This window comes from Oryctolagus cuniculus, chromosome 7 (assembly GCF_964237555.1).
Source record: "Oryctolagus cuniculus chromosome 7, mOryCun1.1, whole genome shotgun sequence".
In the NCBI taxonomy this organism is placed as follows: Eukaryota; Metazoa; Chordata; class Mammalia; order Lagomorpha; family Leporidae; genus Oryctolagus; species Oryctolagus cuniculus.
In genome coordinates this window covers 4321753-4347681 of record NC_091438.1, presented here as the reverse complement: position 1 = coordinate 4347681, position 25929 = coordinate 4321753, and the positions used below count along the sequence as shown (strand labels likewise).

Below are 25929 nucleotides of genomic sequence, written 5' to 3'. Positions count from 1 at the left end.
AAATGACCTTTATGTAATATTTATTATCTCTCGTAAACTTTATTTTTTATAGTTCAGATTTTCTTCTGTTGATATTTTTCTTCTGCTTGAAGATATCTTAAGTGCAGGTTTTCTGGTGATGACTTATTTTTTAAATTTTTAACTGATAAATGAAAAATTAGTATGTGGAATATCTCGATATTTCAGTATATATATTCCTTAAGTAACCTTCAAATCAATATAAACTTACCATTTTCTAAAACATTTATCATTTCCATATGGTAAATACATTCAAAAGCCTTTCTTCCAGCTTGAAAAAAAGTGTATATACATTATATTATCTTTATCTGTAGTCATCCTGCTCTGCAAGATAACACCAGAACTTCCTTCTCCTAACTATAACTTAGTACACAGTAATCAGGCTTTTTCCTTCCCTCTCTGCTTCTTGTTCTTGACTTCTATAGGATCAACTTAAAAAAAATATATTAAAGAGAGATATCACATCCATTAGTTCAACTCCCCAACTATTCATATTGTCTAGGACTAAGACCGGCCATAGCCGGGAGCCTGGAACTCAATTCAGGCACCCCACAGAGGATCGGGGGATATGAACCCAATTACTTGAGCCATCATACTGTCTGCTAGCATAAGTGTTAGCAGGAAGCTAAAGTCAGGAGCTGTGTATCAAACCAACATACACTGATACGGAAAATTGGGTGTCTTAACCAATGTCTTAACTGCTAGGCTAAATGCATGCTCTTAAGAGATCAACTTTTCATAGACGGATGGATAGATAAATTGAAAAAATCCGCTTTATATATAAATATACACACATATATCTACACATATCTATATCCCACATGAGTGAGATCATGTGGTATTTAACTAGTTATAGTCTTTTGTGTATAGATATACAATTTGCTGAATCATTTACTAAAAAGGCTGTCCTTTACTGTGTTTGAATATTTAACGACTGTTGAGGATCAGTTGGCTGTAGATAAGTTTAGGTATATGTTTGTGTTTTCTCTGATCTGGTTTTATCCATTACCACACTGTTTTAATGACTATAGCCTTGTATTTTTTGAAGTCATATAGTGCAATGCTTCTTGCTTTATTCTTTTTGCTCAAGATTATTTCAGCTACTTATTTCAGCTCTGATATGAATTTTAGGAATGTTTATCTAGTTCTGTGAAGAATATCATTAGCATTTTGATAGGAATTGCATTGAATCTGTAGCTTGCTTTGATTAGTGTGGACATTTGTTTGTATGAAATTTTAATAATAGTGATTCTTCTAGTCCATGAACAAACTTGAGATGTCTTTCCATTTCTTAGTGCCCTCTCCAGTTTCTTTCATCAGTGTTCTATAGTGTTTGTTGTAGAGATCTCTTTTGTTATATTTATTTGTTGATATCTGAATATGTGGATCACTATTGGAAATGATACTTCTTGATTTCTTTTTCAGATAATTCACTGTTGGCATATAGCAACACTGCTGATTTTCTGTCTTGACTGTCTGCCCTGCAACTTTACTGAATTCATTTATTGGTTCTAATAACTTTTTTGGTGGGGTCTTCGAAGTTTTCTATATATAAGTGATCATATCATCTGTGAGCAGTGACGGTTTGACTTCCTCCTTTCCAATTTTCTGTTGTTTATTTTTCTTGCCTAATTGCTTTGTCATGTAAGACTTCTAGTACTATAGTGAATGAAAATGGATATCCTTGTCCATCCAGTTCTCAGAGAAAACCTTCAGCATTTCCTATTTAGTATGATATTAGCTATTGGTTTGTTATATATGTCCTTTATTATACTTAGAAATATTCCTTTTACTTTATTCAGATTTTTTTTATCATGAAAGAATATTGAATTTTACAAAAAAAATTTTGTGCATCTTGAGGTCACTACAATATTGTTATTCATTCTGTTGGCCTTTCTTTACTAGGAGACTTTACTATTTTTGACTTTCTACTTATTATTGGTTTGTTCGGGTTCTCTATTTAATCATCATTTGATATTGCTTATGTGTATGCTTACAGGAATTTTTCCATTTCTTCTAGGTTGTCAAACATGTTAGCATAGTTATTCATAATGCTCTATACTGATGTTTATTGATATGCACATACTGAGCTACCCTTGCATCACAGAGATAAAATCTCACTTGATCTCAGTGAATAATCTCTTTAATTATACTGTTGTATTTAGTTTGCTAGTATTTTGTTGAGAATTATTCATCTATGTCCATCAAGATATGGGCCTGTAACATTTTTTTGGTTGAATTATTTTCTGGTTTTGGTTTCAGGAATATTCTGGCTTTTAGAATGAATTTGGAAGAATTCTCTCCTTTTCAGTTTCTTGGGATCATTGAAGAGTGGTATTAGGTCTTTAGAGTTTGGTAGATTAGCAGTGAAGCCATCTGGTCCAGGGCCTTCATTTACTAGCAGACTTTATCAGCGATACAGAATTGTTACTCATTGTTGGTCTGCTCAGGTTCTATATTTAATCATGATCTGATATTGATTGTGTGTGTGCTTACAGGAATTTGTTAGTTTCTTTTAGGTTGTCAAATTTGCTAGCATACTTACTCGTAATGATCTCTATTGATCCTTTGTATTCTGTGGTATCATTTGCAAGGTCTCCCTTTTCATTTCTGGGTAGTTCTTTTTAGGGGGTTGGCTCTCTCTTTATCCCTGGGTTCCTGTAAGCTTTCTTTATTGCTCTTGACTCTTCATTTTTTTCCACTCCTGTATTTTCTTCTTCTTCTTTTTTTTTTTTTTTTTTTTTTTTGACAGGCAGAGTGGACAGTGAGAGAGAGGGAGAGACAGAGAGAAAGGTCTTCCTTTTTCCATTGGTTCACACCCCCAATGGCCGCTGCGCTGATCTGAAGCCAGGAGCCAGGTGCTTCTCCTGTTCTCCCAAGCGGGTGCCGGGCCCAAGGAGTTGGGCCATCCTCCACTGTACTCCCGGGCCACAGCAGAGAGCTGGACTGGAAGAGGAGCAACCGGGGCAGAATCTGGTGCCCCGACGGATTAGAACCTGGGGTGCCGGCGCCACAGGCGGAGGATTAGCCTAGTGAGCCGCGGTGCCACCTTCCACTCCTGTATTTTCAGATAGGTTATCTTTTAGCACCCTAATTCTTCTATTTGCTCTGTTTTTTTATTGATGCCTTATATCACATGTTGGTTAGTATATTTTTCAGTTCCAGGACTTCTGTTTCCTTTTTAAAGATTGCTTCCTTCTTTCTGTGTCTTTTTTAGACTATCAGATAATTTCCCTCTGTCCTCTTGAAGTTTATTGCATTTTCTTAAGACTGACCTGAATGAATTCTTCATATGAGAATTTACAAATTTCAGTTCCTACCTGATTGGTTTCAGACACCTTATTTTGTTCCTTAGGAGAGGTCATGTTTCTCTGAGTTGCTGATGGTGTTTTCAAACACTATCATCTGCACATTGAAAGATTATGTATTTATTCTAGTCTTCATAATCTGGCTCTGCTCATGCCTATATTTCCATAAATTCTAAGCAGTCCACTTATCTGAGCCTGTGGACATTTCTGCTATTTCAGTACCAGATGATACCCTAGAGTCATGTTTGCCATGAGTCCACTGTTGGTGGATTTTCACTATTTTAGCACTACATTGCATCCCAAGTCCATGTTTGTCCCACATCTACAGGATTGTTTGGATGACATAGGTGAACGCCTTGCAAGGGTAGTCTGTCTTTGCAGTTTTTTCATTTGGGGCTCATATGGGCCCAGATGCCTTGCCCTCAGTTAGCCACCTGAGTGAGCACTCCGTTTCTGGGAGTCATCATGGAGTTAGGGTCCCCTGCAAGAATTGTTGCCCACATCTCTTTTTTGCCACTTAGGAAACAGTTATTCTGTCCAGGTTGTGCTGACTGAGGTTAGGGAAGAATGGGGTGGCCCTCTTGTAGGCACATATGCCTGGATGTTGGGACAGATGGAGCCCACAGCCTACTAAGATCAACACAGTACAGGGGCGGGATGAATGCCCCTGCTGCTATGGGCTGCATAATACTGAAGTGAAATTCTTGGCCCAAGACCACTGCAACCAAAGGTCTCCACCTGGTGCATTGTAGAAAGGTCTCTCCTTGGGCACTGGCTGTGGACAAGAAATATTAGGATCTACCCTGTGTTAATTTTACCAGCTTGGCATTGAGTTCTAAGATACGCCTTTGCTAATTTTTCTGCTTTACTCTGCTGTGTGGGAGTAATCTTGCTCCTCTTTTTGCTGTACTAATTGGGAGAGTGGTGTTGAAACAAGTCACTTTGGCTACCCGGCAAAATACTATACTAGGTTGCACCTGAACCTCATAGCCACAGACTTGGAGGTGTAAATCAGGCCCATGCCCTGGCTAGGGGTGACAGAGACCTGAAAACAGGTCTCTCCACTGGTACTGAAGTTGGCCTGGTGACAGTCAAGTCTGAAGAATCTGTTTGCAAGCATGGACTCTGCCTGATGCTGTACTGGGATGGCACAAACTCCTAAGCGAGTCCTGTGCTCACTTTTCTCCCTCACTCCCAGTGAGTAGTTTTCCTCCACGCTGTCTGCCTCTGGTTGAGGGAGGGATGGTGGTGGTAGTCTCTTGACCACCTGGCTAAGGAGGATCTTGAGGTTCAGTGTGCAGTTACTGACCTGGGGCAAGGGGCCACGAAGCTTTGTCCAGCAGTGGATTTCACTGTGGTGGGATTGGTACCAGATTTGGGGACTTAATTCATTTTTCTTCCCCAACGTGGGAGGTGTTTTTCTTGATGCAATACTGCCTGGGTTTAGGAGAGGGTGATTCGGGCAAGCCTTTCCTTCCTACCTTCTTCAATGTACTTTCTTTCTATTTTCATACTGAAATAGACATACTAAAACTGTGGTATCTTCCCTGGTTTCCATGGCTCTTTTGTTAATTATTAATTTCTTTTTAAAATTTTTTAAACCCATAAACCTTTTATTTAAGGTATACAAACTTGTGAAAGTAGTTTGGCATGTATGGAACTGTTGAAATTGCTGTCTTTGTGGGGAGATGATTGCTATAACATTTTACTCAGCTGCCATCTTGCTTCCGATTGCATTGTTTATTTTATATGTCTGATATATACAAATGTTTATCTTTGCTGGGTTTTTTTGTTTGTTTGTTTTTGTTAATTTGAAATGCAAAGTGACACAGAGAAAAGGAGCATGGGAGATCTTCCATTCACTGTTTCACTCCCCAGATGTCCACAAAAGCCAGAGCTGGGCCAAGTGAGAAAGTCAGGAGCTAGGAAGTCCATCTGGTTCTCCTGCTTTGATGGCAGGAACCCAAGTACTTGATTGATTGTCTGCTGCTTCCTAGGATGCATATTAACAGGAAATTGGAACAGAAGCAGAGGTGGGAATCAATCCAAGAACTGCAAAGTAGACTGTGGGTATTCCATGCAGCGCCTTAACCTGCTACATCCCAGTATCTGCCCCAACTTTTTCCCCCCCAAAGCCAAAGTGTATCCAGATTTATTAGAGATTCTTTTCATAAACAATTGTAGTATTTCAGGCAGGACATGATCAGACAGTCATTAACAGTATACAACAACATTCAAACTCTCTTCTTCAATGGACTACTAAAATCAGAAACCACTATGAAACCCAGTGAAGTCTTGATTTGATTCTCTGATTAGGGAAAGTTCAGACTGGGAGTTGACATTTCACATTTAGCATGTCACTTAACAACTTTTCACAGGTTGACCCTGACCATTCAGGATATAAAATGAAAATGACAGAATTATCAATTTGAGAATCCATAATGTAGAAACGGAACCGTAGTCTTTTTGAGGGACACCATCTCCATAGTGTCACTGTTAAGTCCAGATTGCCTGTTGTGCTGGTAAAAAAAATTATAGTGTGAAGTCCCAACAGGTCTCTGGGTTTAAGTCTATATTAAAGGTGGACAGGGAGGAGGAAGAAGACATAAAATTGAATTTAGTTTTTCCATGCCACAAGATTTTGTGTCAATGTTAGGGAATCCCTCCTCGTGGGAGCCGAGAGGAAGTCTCTCAAAACTAGAGGAGAAAAGTGTTTCCCCCATATCAATCCAGCTTCAGAGACATTCTGTTACTGACTTGTGTGGCTTCTTCAGGAGCAACAGTGAAGTGTTCTGTGTGCTTAAAAAATAGCTTAAAAAGAAGTAAAACACAAGCTTGCATTTTTTTAAAACTTTATTAAAAATAGTATTTCAAATGGTACAATCCCTGGAAGTACACAGTTTTCAAAAATGCACATGCTTTACTTGGCATCTGCAGCACCTTCAGCTTTCTGTTCCTGGTCTGTTTTGACATTTCCATTTTCGGTAGGGTTAGTTCCATATTTGCCGCTTTTCTCTTTTTCCGTTTGGGCTCCTCTTCTCCCTTTTTGAAGAAGCCTTTATTAGGCTTGGGTTCTGGCTGTGAGGAAGGGAGCTGGTTTAGTAGACAGCCTTGCAGATCTTTTCTGTGATTCATCCTTCGACTTGGCGTTATCTCCTTTAGCCTCCCCTTCAGCCTTTCTTTTGAGCATGGTGGGGGCAGCAGTAGGGCTTAGGTGCGGGTAGGCAGTGTTTCACAGGTTTTGGCCAGTCCAGAGGCAATTCTCACCCCTTCTTTCCTTGCATTTGTATTTGAAAGATACTTCCAGATTAGTTTAGTGGTTGACTCTTCATTTTTTTTTTCAACTTTTATTTAATAAATTATTTATTATTATTTATTTAATAAATATAAATTTCCAAAATACAACTTTTAAATTATGGCAGCTTTTATCCCCATAACCTCCCTCCCACCCACAACCATCCCATCTCCCACTCCCTCTCCCATCCCATTCTTCATCAAGATTCATTTTCAAGTATCTATATACAGAAGATAAGCTTAGCATGTGCTAAGTAAAGATTGCAACAGACTGGACCCACACAGACACAGAAAGTATAAAGTACTGTTTGAGTAGTAGTTTTACCGTTAATTCGCATAGTACAACACATTAAGAACAGAGGTCCTACATGGGGAGTAGGTGCACAGTGACTCCCGTTGTTGATTTAACAATTGACACTCTTATTTATGACGTCAGTGATCACCCAAGGTCTTGTCATGAGCTGCCAAGGTTCTTTCTGCTGAGATCTCACTCACAGAGATCTTTCATTTAAGTCTTTTTTTTTTTTTTTTCCCCATAGTGCCTTGGTTTTCCATGCCTGAAATGCTCTCCTGGACTTTTTAGCCAGATCCAAATACCTTAAGGGCTGATTCGGAGGCCAGAGTGCTGTTTAGGGCATTTGCCATTCTATAAGTCTCCTGTATATCCTGCTTCCCATGTAGAATCATTCTCTCCTTTTTAATTCTATCAATTATTTGCAGACACTAGTCTTATTTATGTAATCCCTTTGACACTTAATTTTACCTTTTTGATCAATTGTGAACTTAAACTGATCACTTTAACAAGTAAGATGGCATTGGTACATGCCACCCTAATGAGATTGAATTGGAATCGCCTGGCACATTTCCAGCTCTACTATTAGGGGTAAGTCCGAGTGAGCATGTGCCAAACTGTGATCTCTTCCCTCTCTTATTCCCACTCTTATATTTAACAGGGATCACTTTTCAGTTAAATTTAGATGCCTAAGAATAATTACGTGTTAATTAAAGAGTTCAACCAATGGTTTCAAGTAGAACAAAAAAATACTAAAAGGAATAAAATAGTAAATTCTTCCTCATCAGTCAGGACAAGGGTTGATCAAGACATTGTTTATCATGGTGTCCATTTCACTTCAACAGGTTTCCTTTTAGGTGCTCAGTTAGTTGTCATCGATCAGGGAGAACATACGATATTTGTCCCTTTGGAACAGGCTGATTTCACTCATCATGATGTTTTCCAGATTCCTCCATTTTGTTGCAAATGACCAGTCCCCATGTGTTTGCATATACTCTAGGGATTCCTGAGTTGCTAATTTCCAGCTTCATTCCACTGTGGTCTAAGAAGCTGCATGGTATGATTCTGATTCTTTTGAATTTGCTGAGACTTGCTTTATGGCCTAGTATGTGGTCAATCCTAGAGTAGGTTCCATCTACTGCTGAGAAGAATCTAAATTCTTTAAGTGTAGGATGAAAAGTTCTGTAGATATCTGTTAGATCCATTGGGTCTATAGTGTCAATTAAATCTACTGTTTCTTTGTTGATCTTCTGTCTGGTTGATCTGTCTGTTGCTGAAAGTGAAGTATTAAAGTTCCCCAGTACTATTCTATTGGAATCTAAGTCTCCCTTTAAGTTCCTTAACATATCTTTTAAATAATCTGGTGCCCTGTAATTAGGTGCATATACGTTTATAATAGTTCCATCTTCCTATTGAATCAATCCCTTAATAATTATATAGTGCCCCTCTTTGTCTCTCTTAACAGTTTTTATGTTAAAGTTTATTTTGTCTGATATTAATATGGCTACGCCAGCTTTTTTTTGGTTTCTGTTGGCATGGAATATCTTTTTCCAACCTTTCACTTTCAGTCTGCATGCATCTTTGTTGGAAAGATGTGTTTCTTGTAAGCAGCAAATAGATGGTTTTTTTTTTTAAGGAAGTTGTGTTTTTTAATCCATTCAGCCAGTCTGTGCCTTTTAACTGGAAAGTTGGGCCATTTACATTCAATGTGACTATTGATAAGTAGTAACTTTGCCCTGCCATTTTCCCAAAGATATTTCTAATATATTCTTTGAACTTCCTGTGATCTTTTACTGAGAGATTTTCTTCCTTTACCTTCTTTCGTATTGATGACCGTGTTTCTGTGTTTCTATGTGTAACACATCTTTAAGCATCTTTTGCAACACTGGACGAATGGTGACAAATTCTTACAATTTCTGTTTGCTATGAAAAGTCTTTATTTCACCTTCATTCACAAATGAGAGCTTTGCAGGATGTAATATTCTGGGCTGGCAGTTTTTTTCTCTTACTATTTGCCTAGATCTCACCATTCCCTCCTAGCCTGTAGGCTTTCTGATGAGAAGTCAGTAGTGAGTCTAATTGGAGATCCTCTGAGAGTAATCTGACGTTTCTCTCTTGCACATTTTAGAATCTTTTCTTTGTGTTTCATTGTGGTGAGTTTGATCACAATGTGTCGTGGTGAAGATCTCTTTTGGTCATGTTTATTAGGGGTTCTATGAGCTTCGTGTACTTAGATGTCTGTTTCCTTCTCCAAACCTGGGAAGTTTTCTGCTAGTATCTCACTAAAAAGGCCTTCTAATCCTTTCTCTCTCTCCATGCCTTCAGGAACTCCTAGAACCCAGATGTTGGGTTTTTTAATAGTATCCTGTAGATTCCCAACAATATTTTTTAGATTTCTAATTTCCTCCTCTTTTCTTTGGTTTGACTGTATCCTTTCCTGTTCTCTGTCTTCTAAGTCCAATATTCTCTCTTCTGCCTCACTGATTCTGTTTGTAATGCTCTCAAATTTTTTATTTATTCTATTGAATTCTTCATTTTGATTTTTCTTCACTATCTTAATTTCATGTTCTACTAAATTCCTCATTTCATTTTGATTCCTCCTCAAGATTTCAGGGGCCAGCACTGTGGTTCAGCAGGTTAACACCCTGGCCTGAAGCGCCGGCATCCTATATGGTGCCATTTTCAGTCCAAGCTGCTCCTCTTCCAATCCAGCTCTCTGCTATGTCCTGGGAAAGTAGTAGATGATGGCCCAAGTCCTTGGGCCCCTGCACCCACATGGGAGACCCGGAGGAAGCTCCTGGCTGCTGGCTTCGGATTGGCGACGTTCCAGCCGTTGCCGCCAGTTGGGAGGTGAACCATCGGATGGAAGACCTCTTTCTCTCTGCCTCTCCTCTCTCGGTGTAACTATGACTTTCAAATAAATGAATAATTCATAAAAAAATATTTTATTTTCATGAGAGAGATTTGCTGCCCTGTCCTTTATGGGTTTCTGTAGTTCATGCATTTGTTTTTGATAACGTTTAAATGTTCTTATCATAAATTTTTTGAATTCCCTATCTTGCATTTCTTCTTTCTCATTATCTTAATAATCTTGTATTGGAGTGTCATGTTCATTTGAGAGTTTAATGATGTCTTCCTTGTTCTTGTTTCCTTGGTTTTTGTGTTTGTTGTTTGGCATTCTGGAAATATTCTTTGGTTTCTTCTTTTTTTTCCTACTTTTTTCTTGTTATTCTGTGACTCTAGATCAAGTGGACTGTCTGCTTTTGGTGAATCTCTAGAGGCTTGTGGTGGGTGTGGCCAGAGATCTCTATTCAGTTCTTCAGGGTTAAGGGTGTGAAAAGGTGACACACCCAGTTTAGGCATGGTAAGTCCTCTCTCTCTCTCTTTTTTTTTTATTCAGAAGTGAAGTAATTCCGCTCAGCTGAGCTCTTCTCCTCTTCTCTTCTTGGTAGCCTGCGAGGTAGCCCCAGTGGGTATAATATTCGTCTGCTCTGTCCCAAGGACCACACAAAGGGTCTATGCAGTCTTCAGTGTAAGCTCAGATTCCCCTGCGATGTCTCACCAGGTAACCAAGGCCAGCCGAGTTTGTGGCATCTCCCACTGAGACTACTCACGTCTCAGCCACACTGTGAGTTCTCCCACACACCCTCAGTTGTTTGTTTGTTTGTTTGTTTTTTTCCCACAGTCCCGGTTCATAAGCTCCACACAATCACTAGGTCTTAGTCTTCTGTTATTACTCCCAACCAGAGTCAGGTTTTTCTGGTTGGCTGAGGGTAGGCACAGCCCTGAGCTAGTGCAGCTGTTACGTATGTCCAAAATGGAAGCTGCTCTATTGTCTCACATACCTTTGTAAGGTGTGTGTAGAGAGAAAATCGTGTCCATAACATCCCTTTTATTTGTTTTCTCTCCTCTAGTTAGCCTGGTGTACTTTCCCCCAGGGGGCTTCAAGCCTTGTTCCCTCCAGGCTCTTCCTGCCGCTTTTCCGCCAGGGCCTTGGGCTACTGTGGTTTCACTTCACCTCTTTCCAGCGCTGGTGTGGAGGAGACTCTCGGTGGCTGGGTTCCCGAGCCGTGGGCACCCGTCTCCTCCACGTAGATCCACCGTGTCCCTCTAATTCTGGAAGAGTTTCCTTTGCAGTTTTTTCCTTAATTCTTCCCTGAAACTTCACTATCTCCACTTTTATTAAACTCTCTTTTCCCGGACTATCAGTGAGTTCCCTCCTTATTCCGCCATCTTGGAGCCCCCAGAAAATTTTTGAATTGAAGGAAGACATGAACCTCCCAATTAATATAGTAAAGGACATTTAAACCCTCAATAATTTTAAAGCACATGTGCTTCAGAACAGAAGAAGAATATAGAGTGAGGGTGGGAGTGTGGGTGGGAGAGAAGGTAGGGTGGTATATATTACTGTGTTCCTAAATCTGTATACATGAAATACGTGAAATTTGTGTATCTTAAATTAAAAAAAAAAAAGAGTGATAATATAGTTCACAGAATAAGTAACTAAAATTTGAAAAGCTGGATCACAGAGCTACACTTTTACAACATAAAATATTTAAGTTCAAAAAAATAGTGATTATCTTCTTTAGAATAAAATATAAAAGGATTCTCCTGCAGTAACAACTAAAGGGAGGGGGGACAAATTAAAAGACATGCTATTCTTCAAAGTCAGTGAACTGAAACTAACTCAGCTGTCAACTGACTCAACTCAGCTACATTCCTGATTTAAACCAAAGAGATCAGTCTCTCATCCTTGCTGCCTGACAAAGGAAAAAACAAGACTAATCAGGAAGAATATATTAGCTAGTTTTACTTTCTGTATTACAACACATGCAAAGAAGTAGAAAAATCATTAGGGAAGAAATCTTATAAACTGTAACCAAGTCCCATCCCTACTAGCCTTTGTTGTAGATTCATTGGGTCCCAGTATCTCTTGGATTCCAATATTTACCTTGCATTTCCTCTGTGAGGTTTAACTCATAGCAGGATTGTCACTATGTAGTTAATATCTCAATGGCCTCTGTTCTGAGAGCTCTTGCAAGAACTCACAGGCAAAGCTCCCAGCTGCAGACCCTGAAAATCATTAAGCACTCCTATGGCTAACATTCTCATATTAGCCTTAAATTGAGATGTTTTTCAGAAAATTCAAGCCTCTTTCAAAGTAAATGATACCCGATCTACTCCTGGACCCAGATAGACCAGAGTCTCTCCTTACCACTCCAGAGGAAAGATGCTGGCCCCTATCTCTGACAGTCAAAGGAAGCCCTCATACACTGTGGGCCAACCAGAGACCCACACCTGAGCTGGTCACACACTGCTCTTCCCCAGCTTTTTAACTACAAGATTCACTGTCTCTTCTCTGCTGGAGAGTCTGGCATTTGACTGGTAGCTGCCCAGCTCCTTACTCTCCACATTGTGATAAATACCTACTCTTTTCCACCAGCCCCATGTCATTGGTTGGCTTACTGTGTGCTGGGTGAACAGACTGAGTTTATAGCAAAAATCAGCATTCTTAGTTCCCTCACTCCCAATTTCTTATATTACCTCCATAGAAGTATTCTTTTGTGTGTGTGTTTTTTTAACTTCTCTGTTTCAAAATAGCATGCCATAGTGTTCTACATTGAAAGTCTTAATACAGGTAAACATTTCTTCCCTTAAAATATCATCTTATTTTGAGAAACTGCTTTAAAGTTAGCTATCCTTGGAAAGATGACTTTATGGTAAAGACTGAGTTATTAATTTACAATATTAAAAGATCAAGAGGGGCCTGCACTGTGGTGTAGCAGGTAAAGCCCTGGCGTGCAGCATTGGTGTCCCATATGGGCTCCAATTCGAATCCCAGCTGCTCCACTTTCTATCCAGCTTCTTGCTATGGCCTGGTAAAGCAGTGGAAGATGGCCCAAGTTCTTGGGCCCCTGTACCCATGTGGGAGAACCTGGAAGAAGCTCCTGGCTCCTGGCCTCAGATCGGCCCCAGCTCAGCCATGTGGTAGTCTTTTGAGGAATAAACCAGTGGATGGAAGACTGACTTTCTCTCTCTCTCTCTCTCTCTGCCTCTGCAACTCTGCTTTTCAAATAAATAAATAAATAAATCTTTAAAAAAGAGAGAGATCAAGAGTGGTCATTGCGGTGCAGCACAGAGTCAAGGTATGGTTCAAGTCTTGACCTCTCTGCTTCTGATCCGGCTTCCTGCTAATGTGCACCCTAGGAGGCAGCAGATGATGGCTCAGGTACATGGGTTCCTGCCACCCATGTAGGAGACCCAGTTGGAGTTTCTAGATATTGGATTCATCTTGGTCTGGTCTCTGCTATTGTGGGAATTGGGGGAATGAACCAGCAGATTTCTCTCTCTCTCTGTACCACACTGTCATTCTAATAAGTAGAAATAAACATTTAAAAAAAAGTTAGTGGGTGGGCTTTGTGGCTCAGTGTGTTAACTACTGCTTGGGATGCCCACATCTCATTTTGGAGTGCCTGTTTGGGTCCCAGATACTGTACTTCTGATCTAATTTCTTTCTAATGTGCCTAGGAAGGCAGTGGATGATGGTCCTTGCCCCCTGTGTGGGAGACTCTGATGGAGTTCTGTGCTATTGGCTCCCTTAAGGAGTCAATCCAGAGGTGGATGATCTTTCTCTTTCTGTCACTCTCACTCTGTCTCTCCCTTTCTCTGTCATTCTGCCTTTCAAATAAACAAACAGATCTTAAAAAGAGAAATGATGGGTTATTTAGGTGTCTATAGAGGTCTGACCAGTGTGTTTTTTTTTTCATTTGGAAAGCTATCTGCTGTGCCATATGTTAGAAGGATACTAAAGCATAGTATTGGATCAAGAAGAGTTAAATATATGATTAACAAATTTAATTATTTTAGGACCTGTTCAGGCATTTGGATCCACTTCCATAATAGGAACTTTTTCCTGACTTTGGAATAAAGCAAAATTAATTGCAGAGGATAGGAAAATATAAAAACCAAAATTTATTAACAATTTGTAGTATGTGTTTTGGTACAGTGGATTAAGCTGCTACTTGAGACCCCTGCATCCTATATTGGAGTATAGATTTTAGTCCCAACGCCTTGTGCTATCCAGCTTCCTGGTGATTTCTCTAGGAGGCAACAGTGCTGACCCAAAGTCTTTGGGTCCTGCCATCCCCTTGTGAGGTCTAGATTGAGAGCTAGATTTAGCTCCTGGCTTTGGCCTGATTCATCTCTGGCTGTTGTGGGCGTTTAGGGAGTAAACCAGCAGATCAAGATCAATCTCTCTGTTTCTTATTGCCTTTTAAATAAATAAATGAGGAACTGTAAAAAGAAGTTCGCGGAGGGGCCAGCGCTGTGGGGTAGCAGGTAAAGCCGCTGCCATATGGGTGCTGGTTCGGGTCCCAGCTGCTCCACTTCCGATCACGCTCTCTACTATGGCCTGGAAGGGCAGTAGGGGATGGGCCAAGACCTTAGGCCCCTGCACCCGCGTGGGAGACCCATAAGAAACTCCTGGCTCCTGCCTTCGGATCGGCACAGCTCCGGCCATTGTGGCCAGTTGGGGAGTGAACCAACGGATAGAAGACCTCTCTCTCTGTCTCTCTGCCTCTCCTTCTCTCTGTATAACTCTTTCAAAATAAATAAATAAATAAATCTTTAAAAAAAAGTTCATGGAAAGAACACCAATTCTTGAAAAAAAATTTTTTTGAATTATATTCCATTTCAGATGTCAGGCATCCTCTGTATTGAGACAATTGACTATGAACCAGGTGTAACAAATAGGGGAAAAACTTATTATGTTGTAAGGAATATGGAGAGTTGAGACTAAGATTCTAAACATGTGTTTCACCTCCTCTCCCCCAATTTTTTTTCATTCATTTTTCTTACTCCTGTTTGCTCCTCTGAACATGAAAGAATTGGGCTAAATGATCATTATGTCTGTTTTAGAGTTTTGACTCTAAACTCTTAATGTTTAGAGAATTTGACTTCTAGTTTTAGTAGTGGATTCGGTGTCTTTAGGGGATTATGTTGTTTAATTTCAGAGATTTTTCCAACAGAATATCATGTGCCTAGATGTTATTTTGATATAGTTGGTTATACTCTTATCATTTTTATTATTTATGTATTTTATATAATTTTCTGTCATATTTTTACATCAAGTTAGAGTTTCATATGTTTGCCATTTATGTTTTTCTTGATTTGAGAGTAAAATTCTAATTTTTCCTTAACTTACTATGGGATTACATCCTGATACATGTATTGTAAATTGATGGTTTTTTGTTACATCTGAAATTTATTTAATGCATCTACCAAATCTCTTAGTTTAGTAACATAGTATTTTAATAGGATATCAATTTTTTACCCTTGTGATCTGGACTGATTAGGGGCTGTGGCTACCTGCGGCTCTGCTTGCTTGGGAAGCAGTTAAAAGTCAAAATTTGCATTAAATTTTTAATGAATGTATATCTCTTTAGTAACATCATAAAGTTGAAAAATCATAAATTAAGGATCATTATTCCCTTTAAAAAGATTAAACTGCAAAAGAAGGTGTAGTGTGTTGACAACTTAGTATTTTTTTTGTTAGAGTAACTGTCCAATTTTTAGCTTTTGATGTTCTTTTTACATTTATTTATTAGTCACTTGGAATTTCTTATTTCTTTTAGATTTTTTTATCAGCAAGTGACACATTTGTATCCAAGAGGTCTTCAAAAAGTTCACAGAAAATGGCTAATATGAAAAACTATGTGTGGATCTCAAATATTTTTACACTCAAATCAACTTGTACTAGCATGTTATAAAATTTCTGAACAGGACTTAGTTTGAGTCATTATGCAAAATGAAATGTCAGTTTGAAAAGAACCCATATCAGAGCATCATGAATTCTGCTAAAATTGAAACAAGAATAAACATTAAAATTTGTGTGAGGTTTAGGTGAAGCAATTGTGATACTATTGATGCTTTTTGAAATGTTCATGGAGAAATTCCCCAATGAAATAAGCAGTTTACCAATGCATAAATTGTTTTACGAAGGGATGAAATGATTGTTTTCTAAAACATTTATTTATTTATTTAAAAGAATTGCAGGGGCCGGTGCAGTGGCTCACTTGGTTAATCCTCCACCTGCGGCGCTAGCATCCCATATGGGCACCAGGTTCTAGTCCCGGTTGCTCCTCTTTCAGTCCAGCTCCCTGCTGTGGCCTGGGAAAGCAGTGGAGGATGGCCCAAGTGCTTGGGCCCCTGCACCCACATGGGAGACCAGGAGGAGGCACCTGGCTCCTGGCTTTGGATCGGCATAGCTCCGGCCGCAGCGGCCATTTGGGGGGTAAACCAAAGGGGAAGGAAGACCTTTCTCTCTGTCTCTCTCTCACTGTCTAACTATCTGTCAAAAAAAAAAAAAAAAGAAAAGAATCGAAGAGAGGAGAGATCAACCCAGGCCAAAGCCAGGAGCCAGGAACTTCCTCTGGGCCTCCCATGTGGGTGCAGGGGCCATCTTCCACTGCTTTTCCTAGGCTCGTCAACAAGGAGCTAGATTGGAAGTAGAGCAGCTGGGGCTGAAACTGGCACCCATTTGGGACTCTTTTACAGCAGTGGTTCAACCCGCTGAGCCACATGGTGGCCCTGAAAGGATGTTCAAGGTGATGCCCATGGGGCCAACACTGTGGTGTAGTAAGTTAAGCCTCCTCCTGCAGCGCTAGCAACCCATATGGGTGCCAGTTCCAGTCCTGGCTGCTCCACATCTGATCCAGCTTCCTACTGATGGCCTGGGAAAACAGTAGATGATAGTCCAAGTGCTTGGCCCAGTACCCTCGTGATCAACCCAGCTCTGGCCATTGTGGCCATTTGGCAAGTGAACCAGCAGATGGGAGAGCTCTCTGTCTTTCCCTCTCTCTGTCTGTAACTCTGCCTTTCAAATAAATAAAATAAATCTTTAAAAAAGATTAATTTTATTTATTTGAAAGGCAGAGTTACACAGAGAAGGAGAGGCAGAGAGAGAGAGAGACAGACAGACAGACAGAGGTCTTCCTTCCACTGGTTTACTGCCCAGTTGGCTGCAACAGCCAGAGTGAGCCAATCTAAAGCCAGGAGCCAGGAGCTTCTCCCGGGTCTCCCACACAGGTGCAGGGGCTCAAGGACTTGGGCCATCTACTGCTTTCCCAGTCCATAGCAGAGAGCTGGATCGGAAGAGAAGCAGCCAGGTCTCGAACCGGCGCCCATGTGGGATGCTGGCACTGCAGGCAGCAGCTTAACCCGCTACTCCACAGCGCCGGCCCCATAAATAAATAAATATTTTTAAAAATTAAGATGATGCCACAACAATAGACCATCCAGTTTAATTTGCAAGGAAAGAAACTCTTGCCCTATTTTAAGACCAACAATTTACAGCATAAACAATAGCTAACATCATAAGCATCAATTAATTAAGTTTATACAGTTCTGACTGAAAACTTCATGTAAGCTTAGTACTCAGTCAGTGCCCTGATCAGCGGCAAAGAAGAGCAGACCTTTCAAAGGAAATTTTAAACAAGAGGTAGCAGGATCCTTCAGCCTTTCTTCCACAGATTTTACTAGGATATGGAACATGGCTTTATTTTATGATCTTCAAGGCAAAGTGCAGTAGAAGCAGTGGTTACCAGAAAGTGGTCCAGTAAGAGCAAAAGCAGACAAGTTGAGAGAAAGGCAGTAGCATCAATTTTGGGAAATGTCGAAGGCATTTTGCTTACTGATTTTTCTGGAGGACCAGAGTGCCATACCATTTGTGCTGAGAGTGTTTTGAGAAGTCACCCAGAGCTTCAGCAGAAAAGCTGCCCTCGGAGTGTCACCAGAGACCTCCACGGCAGCAATGCTTCTGCTCGTTTCTCCTGTGAGAGAATTTCCTCAGGAAACCAGAAGCATCTACTTTACAGTCCTGATTGGGCTCCTTCTGACTTCTTTTTGTTTCCTAATCTTAATTCTGAAAGGGCACCCATTTTTTTTTTCAGTTAATTATATAAAAAAATATTTCATTGACACGGTTAAGTTTCCAGAGCCCTCAGTGTTTTAGGAATAGACTAAATAACTGTTATCATCACTTGCAAGACGATCTTGGACTTGATAGAGTTTTTGTTGAGAAATAAAGTGTGTATTTGTATGTATGTGTTTCAATTCCATGTTTCCAATTCTCTTTTTACTTATACCTTCATTTTGGTTCCCAGTAAATGTTAAAGCTTACAATTAGTTTTTATTACCAATTTAATTGCTCACTGACACCATTATATAAAATGTTTTGGTTTTCAAATGTGTGATTTTGAATGAAGTCTTCTATAGAAACATATTAATGTGACTAGGGAATTCCCTCTATGACCAAGAAATAATCAGAAATAGTAAATAGGACTTTCAAAAGGTATGGATTTCTCCTTATTTAAATTCTGACACTTGAACATGAAATTTTGATAAAGTTGCTTAGTACCTAGAAACTCTGTTAGTTCCATTATTTTTTTTATCTTGATTTTCTACTAATTGGTTCTGAAAGGGAAGACTAGGAGTCAGAAAACAAACTTGCCATTCCCCATAAGTGGATTTTTCAGCATGGTAGATGGGGAATGTAATTTAGAACACCTGTTTCTTAAAATGAGTTTCAATTCCGTGAAAAATTTCTTGCTTTTAGAAATGCTAACTAATAATTCAGGAGACTGATTAAATAAACGTAATAAACTAACTTAAATGGTGTATAAAGTTGCTTCTTTCTGGTTATACTGTGATGTTAAGGAAATCTTTGAACTCAAGATTATATTTTCAAAAAGAATTATAATTTTCTATTGTAGGAATCACATGCAGCCCAACTACAGATCCTTATGGAGTTCCTCAAGGTTGCAAGGAGGAATAAGAAAGAGGTATATATTACTTTGTGTGTTCTACATGTACATTTACTGTTGTTTACTATTCCCACTTTGTAAAGAGTTTCAGGCTAAAAACTATTGTTTAAATATTTAAGAACATTTTAATTTTTAAGGTCTTAAGCTTGTTATTTTAACTTTACAACCTGAGAATTTTTTTTATGAGCATGTTCCTTTTTAAAAAAAAAAAGATTTATTTATTTGAAAGGCAAAGTTACAGAGAAAGAGGGAGAGACAGAGAGGGAGAGCAGATCTTCCATCTGCTGGTTCACTCACCAAATGGTCAAAGCCAGGTGACTATGTGGGTGGCAAGGCTCTAGGCACCTAGGACGTCTACCACTGCTTTCCTGAGCATATCACCAGGGAACTGGTTTGCAAGTGGAGCAACCAGGACATGTACTGACACCCATATGGGATGCCAGCATTGCAGGCAACAGCCTAACCTGCTACCCAACTACCTGAGATTTTTAAATTCCGTTTTTGGAGATGTGCCAAAAAGTTTTCAGTGAGTTTTACTACAATGGCTTACCTCAAAGCTTTAAAGTAGGGGTGGGTTGCCTGTTTTCCTGCCAGGGGCCATTTAGATATTTATAAGATCATTTGTGGGCCCTACAAAATTATCAACTTAAAAATTCTGTTGATTTATTGAATTTTGAGTCCTGCCTGTGGCTGCCTTGACAAACCAGACCAAATGATTTGTGGGCCTTATTACAGCCTCCAGGCTGGACCTTCCCCATCCCCGCTGTAATCAGTGGGAAATAGAATTATCAAATGATAGCCTACTGTTTGCAATGAAAAGAAAAGTTGGGAAATTTTAGGTAATAAAGCCTTAAGTAGAGTTACAGTTTTTCTTGTAAAAATGTATGCAGGGAAATACAAGTAAAAATATAGCTATCTATCTAGAACTTAGAAAATCTAAGTCATGTAGGATAGCTAAAAAAATTTTGTATTAGCAGTTTTATAGCCAGTATGTTGCAATGTAATATTTACAAAATTTGCCACAAATTTCACACAAAGATGCAAAATCAAAACAAAATTCTGTGCTCTGAATAGTATGCAGAAGTCACTTTGAAATTATTTTTCTTTAAATTCATAACTATCACAAATCTTTGATGGTTTTGAGTTGCCTAATTAGAGTATTCATTTAAAAATGTAAATTATGTGGTATGTTTTCAGCTTTTTTCTTTCTTAAATAAAATGAAAGATACTTTTATTTTTATGAAGTACTCTGCAAGTTTACATGATTGGAACTTTATTTTATATTGGTATATTTCTCCTATTTTGATTATTCACTATGTCCTATTTTAACATTTTCTAACTTTGTTCTTAGTAGATTTTTCTGATTTTATGCTAATGTTTGATAGCTAAGTATTCCTTTCAAGGTTCATGACTAATTTTTCTTACTCTTAACTTTTGCTAAGTTAACAATTGTGATTTTAGTATGTTAAAAGAAACATTATATTCATTATAAATTTAAGATTTATTGGAAACTCAGGTTTTCTTTTGTGGGGAGGTGTTGGTTTTTATTGGATGGAAGAAGAGGTGATATCCAGCCACTTATTTGCTTGAATGTCTTATATTATGATACTTCTCAAACTGCAGTATGTGTGTGAATCAGCTGAGCATCTTGCTAAAATTCAGGTTCTCATCAAGGGTGTCTGTGTTGAAGCCTCATATTCTGCATTTCTAACAAACTTCAGGTGATATTGAATCTCTTGGTCCTTAGACCATATCTTGAATAGTAATGCTTAAAATTGTATGATATATGGAAGTAAAGTTGTTAATGTTGAGTGTACGTTCTCAACATTTTTTTGCCGTCAAAACTGGTCTGTAATAATAGTAGTTTTTTGTACTTGTACATCCTCTCCCTCATTTTAAACAGAGTGTGAAATTAACTTTGCAGTAGTTCTATGTTTCTTTTTGACTTTGAACTCATGGAGAATGAAATTCAGTACATAACAAAGTACCCGATGATGAATAAGGAAATGCATCAATGAAGTGACTGCAGTGCAAACATGAGGATGCTTGGGGGTTAATGAAATGTGTGGTTGTTTTTGTGTACTGAGTTATATAAGCTGTTCATAAGCCCCAAAGTTTTTGCTTATTGATCACTACTTCTCTAGAGGTTTTCTGATGGCTGCAACAAATTGTTATAGTATGGTCTCAGGTGATAAAGATACCACTTATAAGTATGAAAAACTGTGAAGATTCTGAGAGCTTTTAGCCTTCTTGCCACAATTGCATAGATACTGTCAGAAGACCTGAGACTAGCAGGCTGGAGAGAAGAGTCTTGTTATTACCCGTGGGTAATAAAGATGGGCCCAAGTGGATGCTGCACACACAGTGGGCTAGTGTCACAGCTAAGGAATCCTGAGTTTAGGAAACCTTAATGTTTTAAAGGGATGGCTATCACTCTGGCTTCAGAATCAGCCCTTAAGGCATTCGGGTCTGGCTAAAAAGAACAGGAGAGTTTCATAGGCATGGAAAGCCAAGACACTCTGGCAAAACATAACCTAAATGAAAGATCTCTGTGAGTGAGATCCCACCGGAAAGAATGGGCCATCAAAGAAGGAGGTACCTTTCTCTGAAGGGAAGAGAGAACTCTAATTTGATAATGGCCCTGTCTAAATAAGATCAGAGTTGGTGAACTCAAGAGGCTTCCATAACTTTGGCAGCTCATGACAAGACCTTGGGTGATTACTGACGTCATAAATAAGAGTGTCTATTGTTAAATCAACAACAGGAGTCACTGTGCACTTACTCCCCGTGTAGGATCTCTGTCCTTAATGTGCTGTACTATGCAAATTAACAGTAAAACTAGTCATCAAGCAGTATCTTATATTTTTTGTGTCTGTGTGGGTGCAATCTGTTGAAATCTTTACTTAGTATATACTAAGTTGATCTTCTGTATATAAAGATAATTAAAAATGAATCTTGATGAAGAATGGGATGGGAGAGGGAGTGGGAGATGGGATGGTTGTGGGTGGGAGGGTGGTTATGGGGGGGAACTGTTATAATCCAAAAGTTGTACTTTCGAAATTTATATTTATTAAATAAAGGTTTTCTTAAAAAAAAAAAAAAGGTGGCTATCAAACCAGCTTAATCTTTGTCCTGCAGGATGATACTAGCTTTATTACATTGATCAGAAAACAGATTTACCTTCTGGCCTGGAGGAAGTCACTAATTCCATCTTGCCAGCTATTCACCGAACAGAATCCTTGGGAAGAGAATTTGAAACAAAAGCTATCACAGAATGTGCAGAAATTGGGGAAATCAGTGGAGACTTGCTTCCCAACATTAACCCTTTTTTTAGGATCATAATTTGCCCTGCCTCTGATGTGGTAGCTGGTGTTCTCCAATAACATCTTCTATGATACTTCTCTGGATCACATGGCCCTAGTATACTGTTCCTGTATTTCTATTATAAAACTTCTGGGTGAATTGTGCTTTAGTGCTTCTGGCTTTAATGTAATATCCATCTAGTTGAATACTCCCTCTCTCTCCAAGACCATATTTTCTTTCATTAGGTCGTTTAATCAAGAAACAAGTTCTAAGTACTTCTGGATATTGGTGCCCCTAGTGTGCAGGGTTTACACGATTAGTAATATATTTTGGTGTTCTTCTTTCTAATGTGTCTGTGATTTAGTGACTTTGAATATTTCAGTTTTAATTACACAAGTGACTGAGGAGCCAAGTTAATAAACCTTTTAAAAATCACCTATTAGATTAAATTTCATGAATTTCTTCTTGATTGGAGTTGGGAACTATAGTAATTTGTATAATAATAAACCTTGGTCTGGAAAATGCAGTTGATTAATACCTCATGTTTTAGTGTAGGCATAATGAAGTTAGTGGTTTTATTTTCTTCCTGTGTATAAAATGTGATTTGCGTGTTTAATCTTCAATTTATTTTATTTTTTTTTTTTTTTGGACAGGCAGATTTAGACAGTGAGAGAGAGACAAGAGAGACAGAGAGAAAGGTCTTCCTTCCGTTGGTTCACCCCCCAAATGGCCATTACGGCCGGTGCGCTGCACTAATCTGAAGCCAGGAGCCAGGTGCTTCCTCCTGGTCTCCCATGCAGGTGCAGGGCCCAAGCACTTGGGCCATCCTCCACTGCCTTCCCAGGCCACAGCAGAGAGCTGGACTGGAAGAGGAGCAACCAGGACAGAATCCGGTGCCCCGACCAGGACTGGGTGCTGGCACCGCAGACGGAGGATTAGCCAAGTGAGCCGTGGTGCCGGCCTAATCTTCAAAATTAATACAGTTGTTAATGGTCCTATTTCCTGTAGTATATATGGCTTGTACTTGAATTTTTCAAGTAAAATATTAGTCAACTAGGAGACAAACTACTGCTTTTGAATTTGTTTTCTTAAGTTAGCATTCAGTCCTTTGAAAATTAACTTTGTGATTTTGTTTGTAACATTTAATTTGGGCTATGATGAGTGTTGGTTTAGATATTGATATATACCAATCAAAGATGTTAAATCTACTTTTCAAATTTAGTGTAATTATTGCTTCTGTGTCTCATCTGGCTTGTAATTTAAGGCTGTTAACATCCATTATTTAATTTTCACTTTTGCTTTATTTTTCCCTGTTGACTCGCCCTAGAATAGTAAGAGAATGAAAGGTACAAGGCACATAAAAGGCGTTTGTATTAGCTATGTATTGCTTTGTACAGATTACCCTGAAATAGTAAACACGTCGCATCTCTGGTCAGGAATCTTCATGCAGAGTAGCTGGGTGCCAGAGCTTGAAGGTTTCTCACCAACTGCAGTCATGGGTATTAAAGAGGGCAGCAGTTATCTCAAGGTTCAACTGGGGTAGGAACCCATCCAAGATTGCAGTCTGGCTGTTAGAACGTGGGACTCATTTCTTGCCATGTGGGCTTCTCCATAGGATAGCTAATACATGGCAGCTGGCTTCCCCCAGAAGGAGTGAGTGAAAATGCAGTGGAGGGTGTTGAATACAGAAGTCACATACTTTTGTAACTTAATCTTCAAAGTTAAGTCCAAACAGTTTACAGGTTTCTGTTTGTTAGATGCAAATCATTGATTTATCCGTACTGAGAATTAGATAAGATTGATCTTTGGAGGCCATTATAGAACCTGCCTACTACCACAGCATTTAATAATTACGTATATTTAAGTGTTCATGTTAGTCTTCCTTCATGACAAATTGAATAGAAAGGCATTATGTTCCATGCAGAAGCCAGTATCATTTGTGCAAATTTGCACCAGCATTTGAACAATTGCTTTATATATCATTTAATTTTCAAACATACTTTTAGGCATTTCTGGTATCAATTTAATAGAACATTTTTTATGAGTCTTGGTTTCCTTTCGTTTTCATTTGGAATTTTAATATATTCAATTTTTGCATTATACAAAGCACAGAAAAGAGTATAAACCAAATTATAGTTTAAAGAATTGTAATAGAGTGATCATACATGTAATTGCCATCCTGATTGAATATGGAATATTGCTACTGCTCCCAAATCCACCAGTCTCCCTTCACATTAAAACCTTCTTCTTTGCCTATTAGGTAACCAATATCCTGATATTTATGGTAATCACTTTACCTTGCCTTTAATATTTTGCTACCTATTTATAGATTATTCTGTTTGTTTTTTTTTGTTTTTTTTTTTTTTTTGAGCTATATATAATGTGTGTGCAGTATATACTCTTTTGTTCCTGTCTTTTTTGGCTTAATGTTAAGATTCATACATATGGTTGTAGATGCCCATAGTTGATTGATTGACTGTTGTTTTATAGTTTTTTCATTAAATGGATATATCAATACCCCATTTTTGTTGTTGATGGACATTTGGATTTGTTTTATTTGGGCTGTTTACGGTGTATGCTCCCAGGTGTATGTTAGCATACCTAAACTGTGTAAGGATGTATTTGGAAGTGGAATTGATGAGCTGTGGGGTATATATCTCTTAGAATTTAATAGATAATGCCAAAATGTTTTGCTAAGCAAATTATATTAGTTAGTTTTCCTGTAGACATTGTATTTGTGTAAGCATTCCTATTGCATTGTGTTTGTGTCAGTAATTGCTATCAATAGAATTTCTGCTTCAGCTAATCTTGGCTATGTATTACTATCTTGTTATGGTTTTAATTTGCATTTCCCTGATGACTAATCAGGTTGAGCATCTGGTAGTATGTATATTGGCGATTTAGATTAGTGTCTGTGTGTATGTGTGTGTGTGTGTGTGTGTGTGTGTCTAAAGTACTAGTTATTTAGGAGTTTTTTCACTTTTCCTATTGATTTATTTTTTAGTGGCTTGATTTTTATATGAGGATATTTCAAAAAGTTTGTGGGAAATGTTAACTTAAGATTTAGTGACTTTGAATATTTCAGTTTTAATTACACAAATGACTTTGAGGAGCCAAGTTAGCAACCTTTTTAAATTCATCCATTGGATTAAATTTCATGGAATTACAAGAGAAGGTTAGTTTGGAACAAAAATTTTAAATTCTAAACATAGTTTTTTCTTAATACACAATTTCTATGAGCTTTTTGAAGCCCCTTCCTAATTTCTAGATATAAATTCTTTGTTATTATCTGTAGATCTGTTTCTCCTTCCGTCCCTCTTATTGCTCCCCCTCCCATCCGATTCTTGCACTTTCAAGAATATCTTCTCTTTTAATTGGGCAACTCTACTTTTTTCCCCCAGTGTTCTTAATTTTATCTTTTTGTTGAAGATAAGTTTCTGACTTTAGTGGAGTCAAATTTACCTTTCCTGTTAGAATTAGTATCTCTTGTGACAGTTAAAGAAATCGTTATCTCTAATCACAAAGACATTTTCCTGGACTGTCCTTTATTTGAAACTTTATTCTTTGTTTCTCTGAATCTGGTTTCAGCTTTGTCGTACATCATGTGTCCATATATGTGTGTGTCTATTTCTAGGCTTTCTTTTCTCCACTGGCCCTTTTGTTTATCCATTTGGTAAAACCACATAATTAAATACTTGGAACTTTAAAGTAAGTTACTATTCTTTGAGAAAGTTTTGGCTTCTTATAGCTCTTGGCATTTCTGTACGAATCTTAGAATTAGCAAGTACATTTCCTGGTAAACCTGATGTGATTTTTACTGGGATTACTTTGACTCTGCAGATAAATTTGGGAGACTGTATCTTTACAGTTTGAATAATGAGTCTTCTAATCC

The 25929-nt window shown here is 38.5% G+C and overlaps 1 protein-coding gene and 1 pseudogene across 6 annotated transcripts in view; one reads left to right on the top strand and one right to left on the bottom strand.

The window, feature by feature from the left end:
- Positions 1-25929, top strand: part of COP1 (COP1 E3 ubiquitin ligase) — a 209089-nt gene that overhangs the window by 41853 nt on the left and 141307 nt on the right. For all 6 annotated transcript variants that reach the window (XR_011390253.1, XM_051856981.2, XM_051856979.2 and 3 more), the window contains exon 6: positions 18684-18752. Coding sequence is in view for 5 of the 6 variants with exons in the window: in XM_051856981.2 (XP_051712941.1) it covers positions 18684-18752 (69 nt within the window). In the remaining variant the exon portion in view is untranslated. The remainder of the gene's footprint in view (positions 1-18683; positions 18753-25929) is intronic.
- Positions 6247-6516, bottom strand: LOC127493527 (non-histone chromosomal protein HMG-17 pseudogene; annotated as a pseudogene).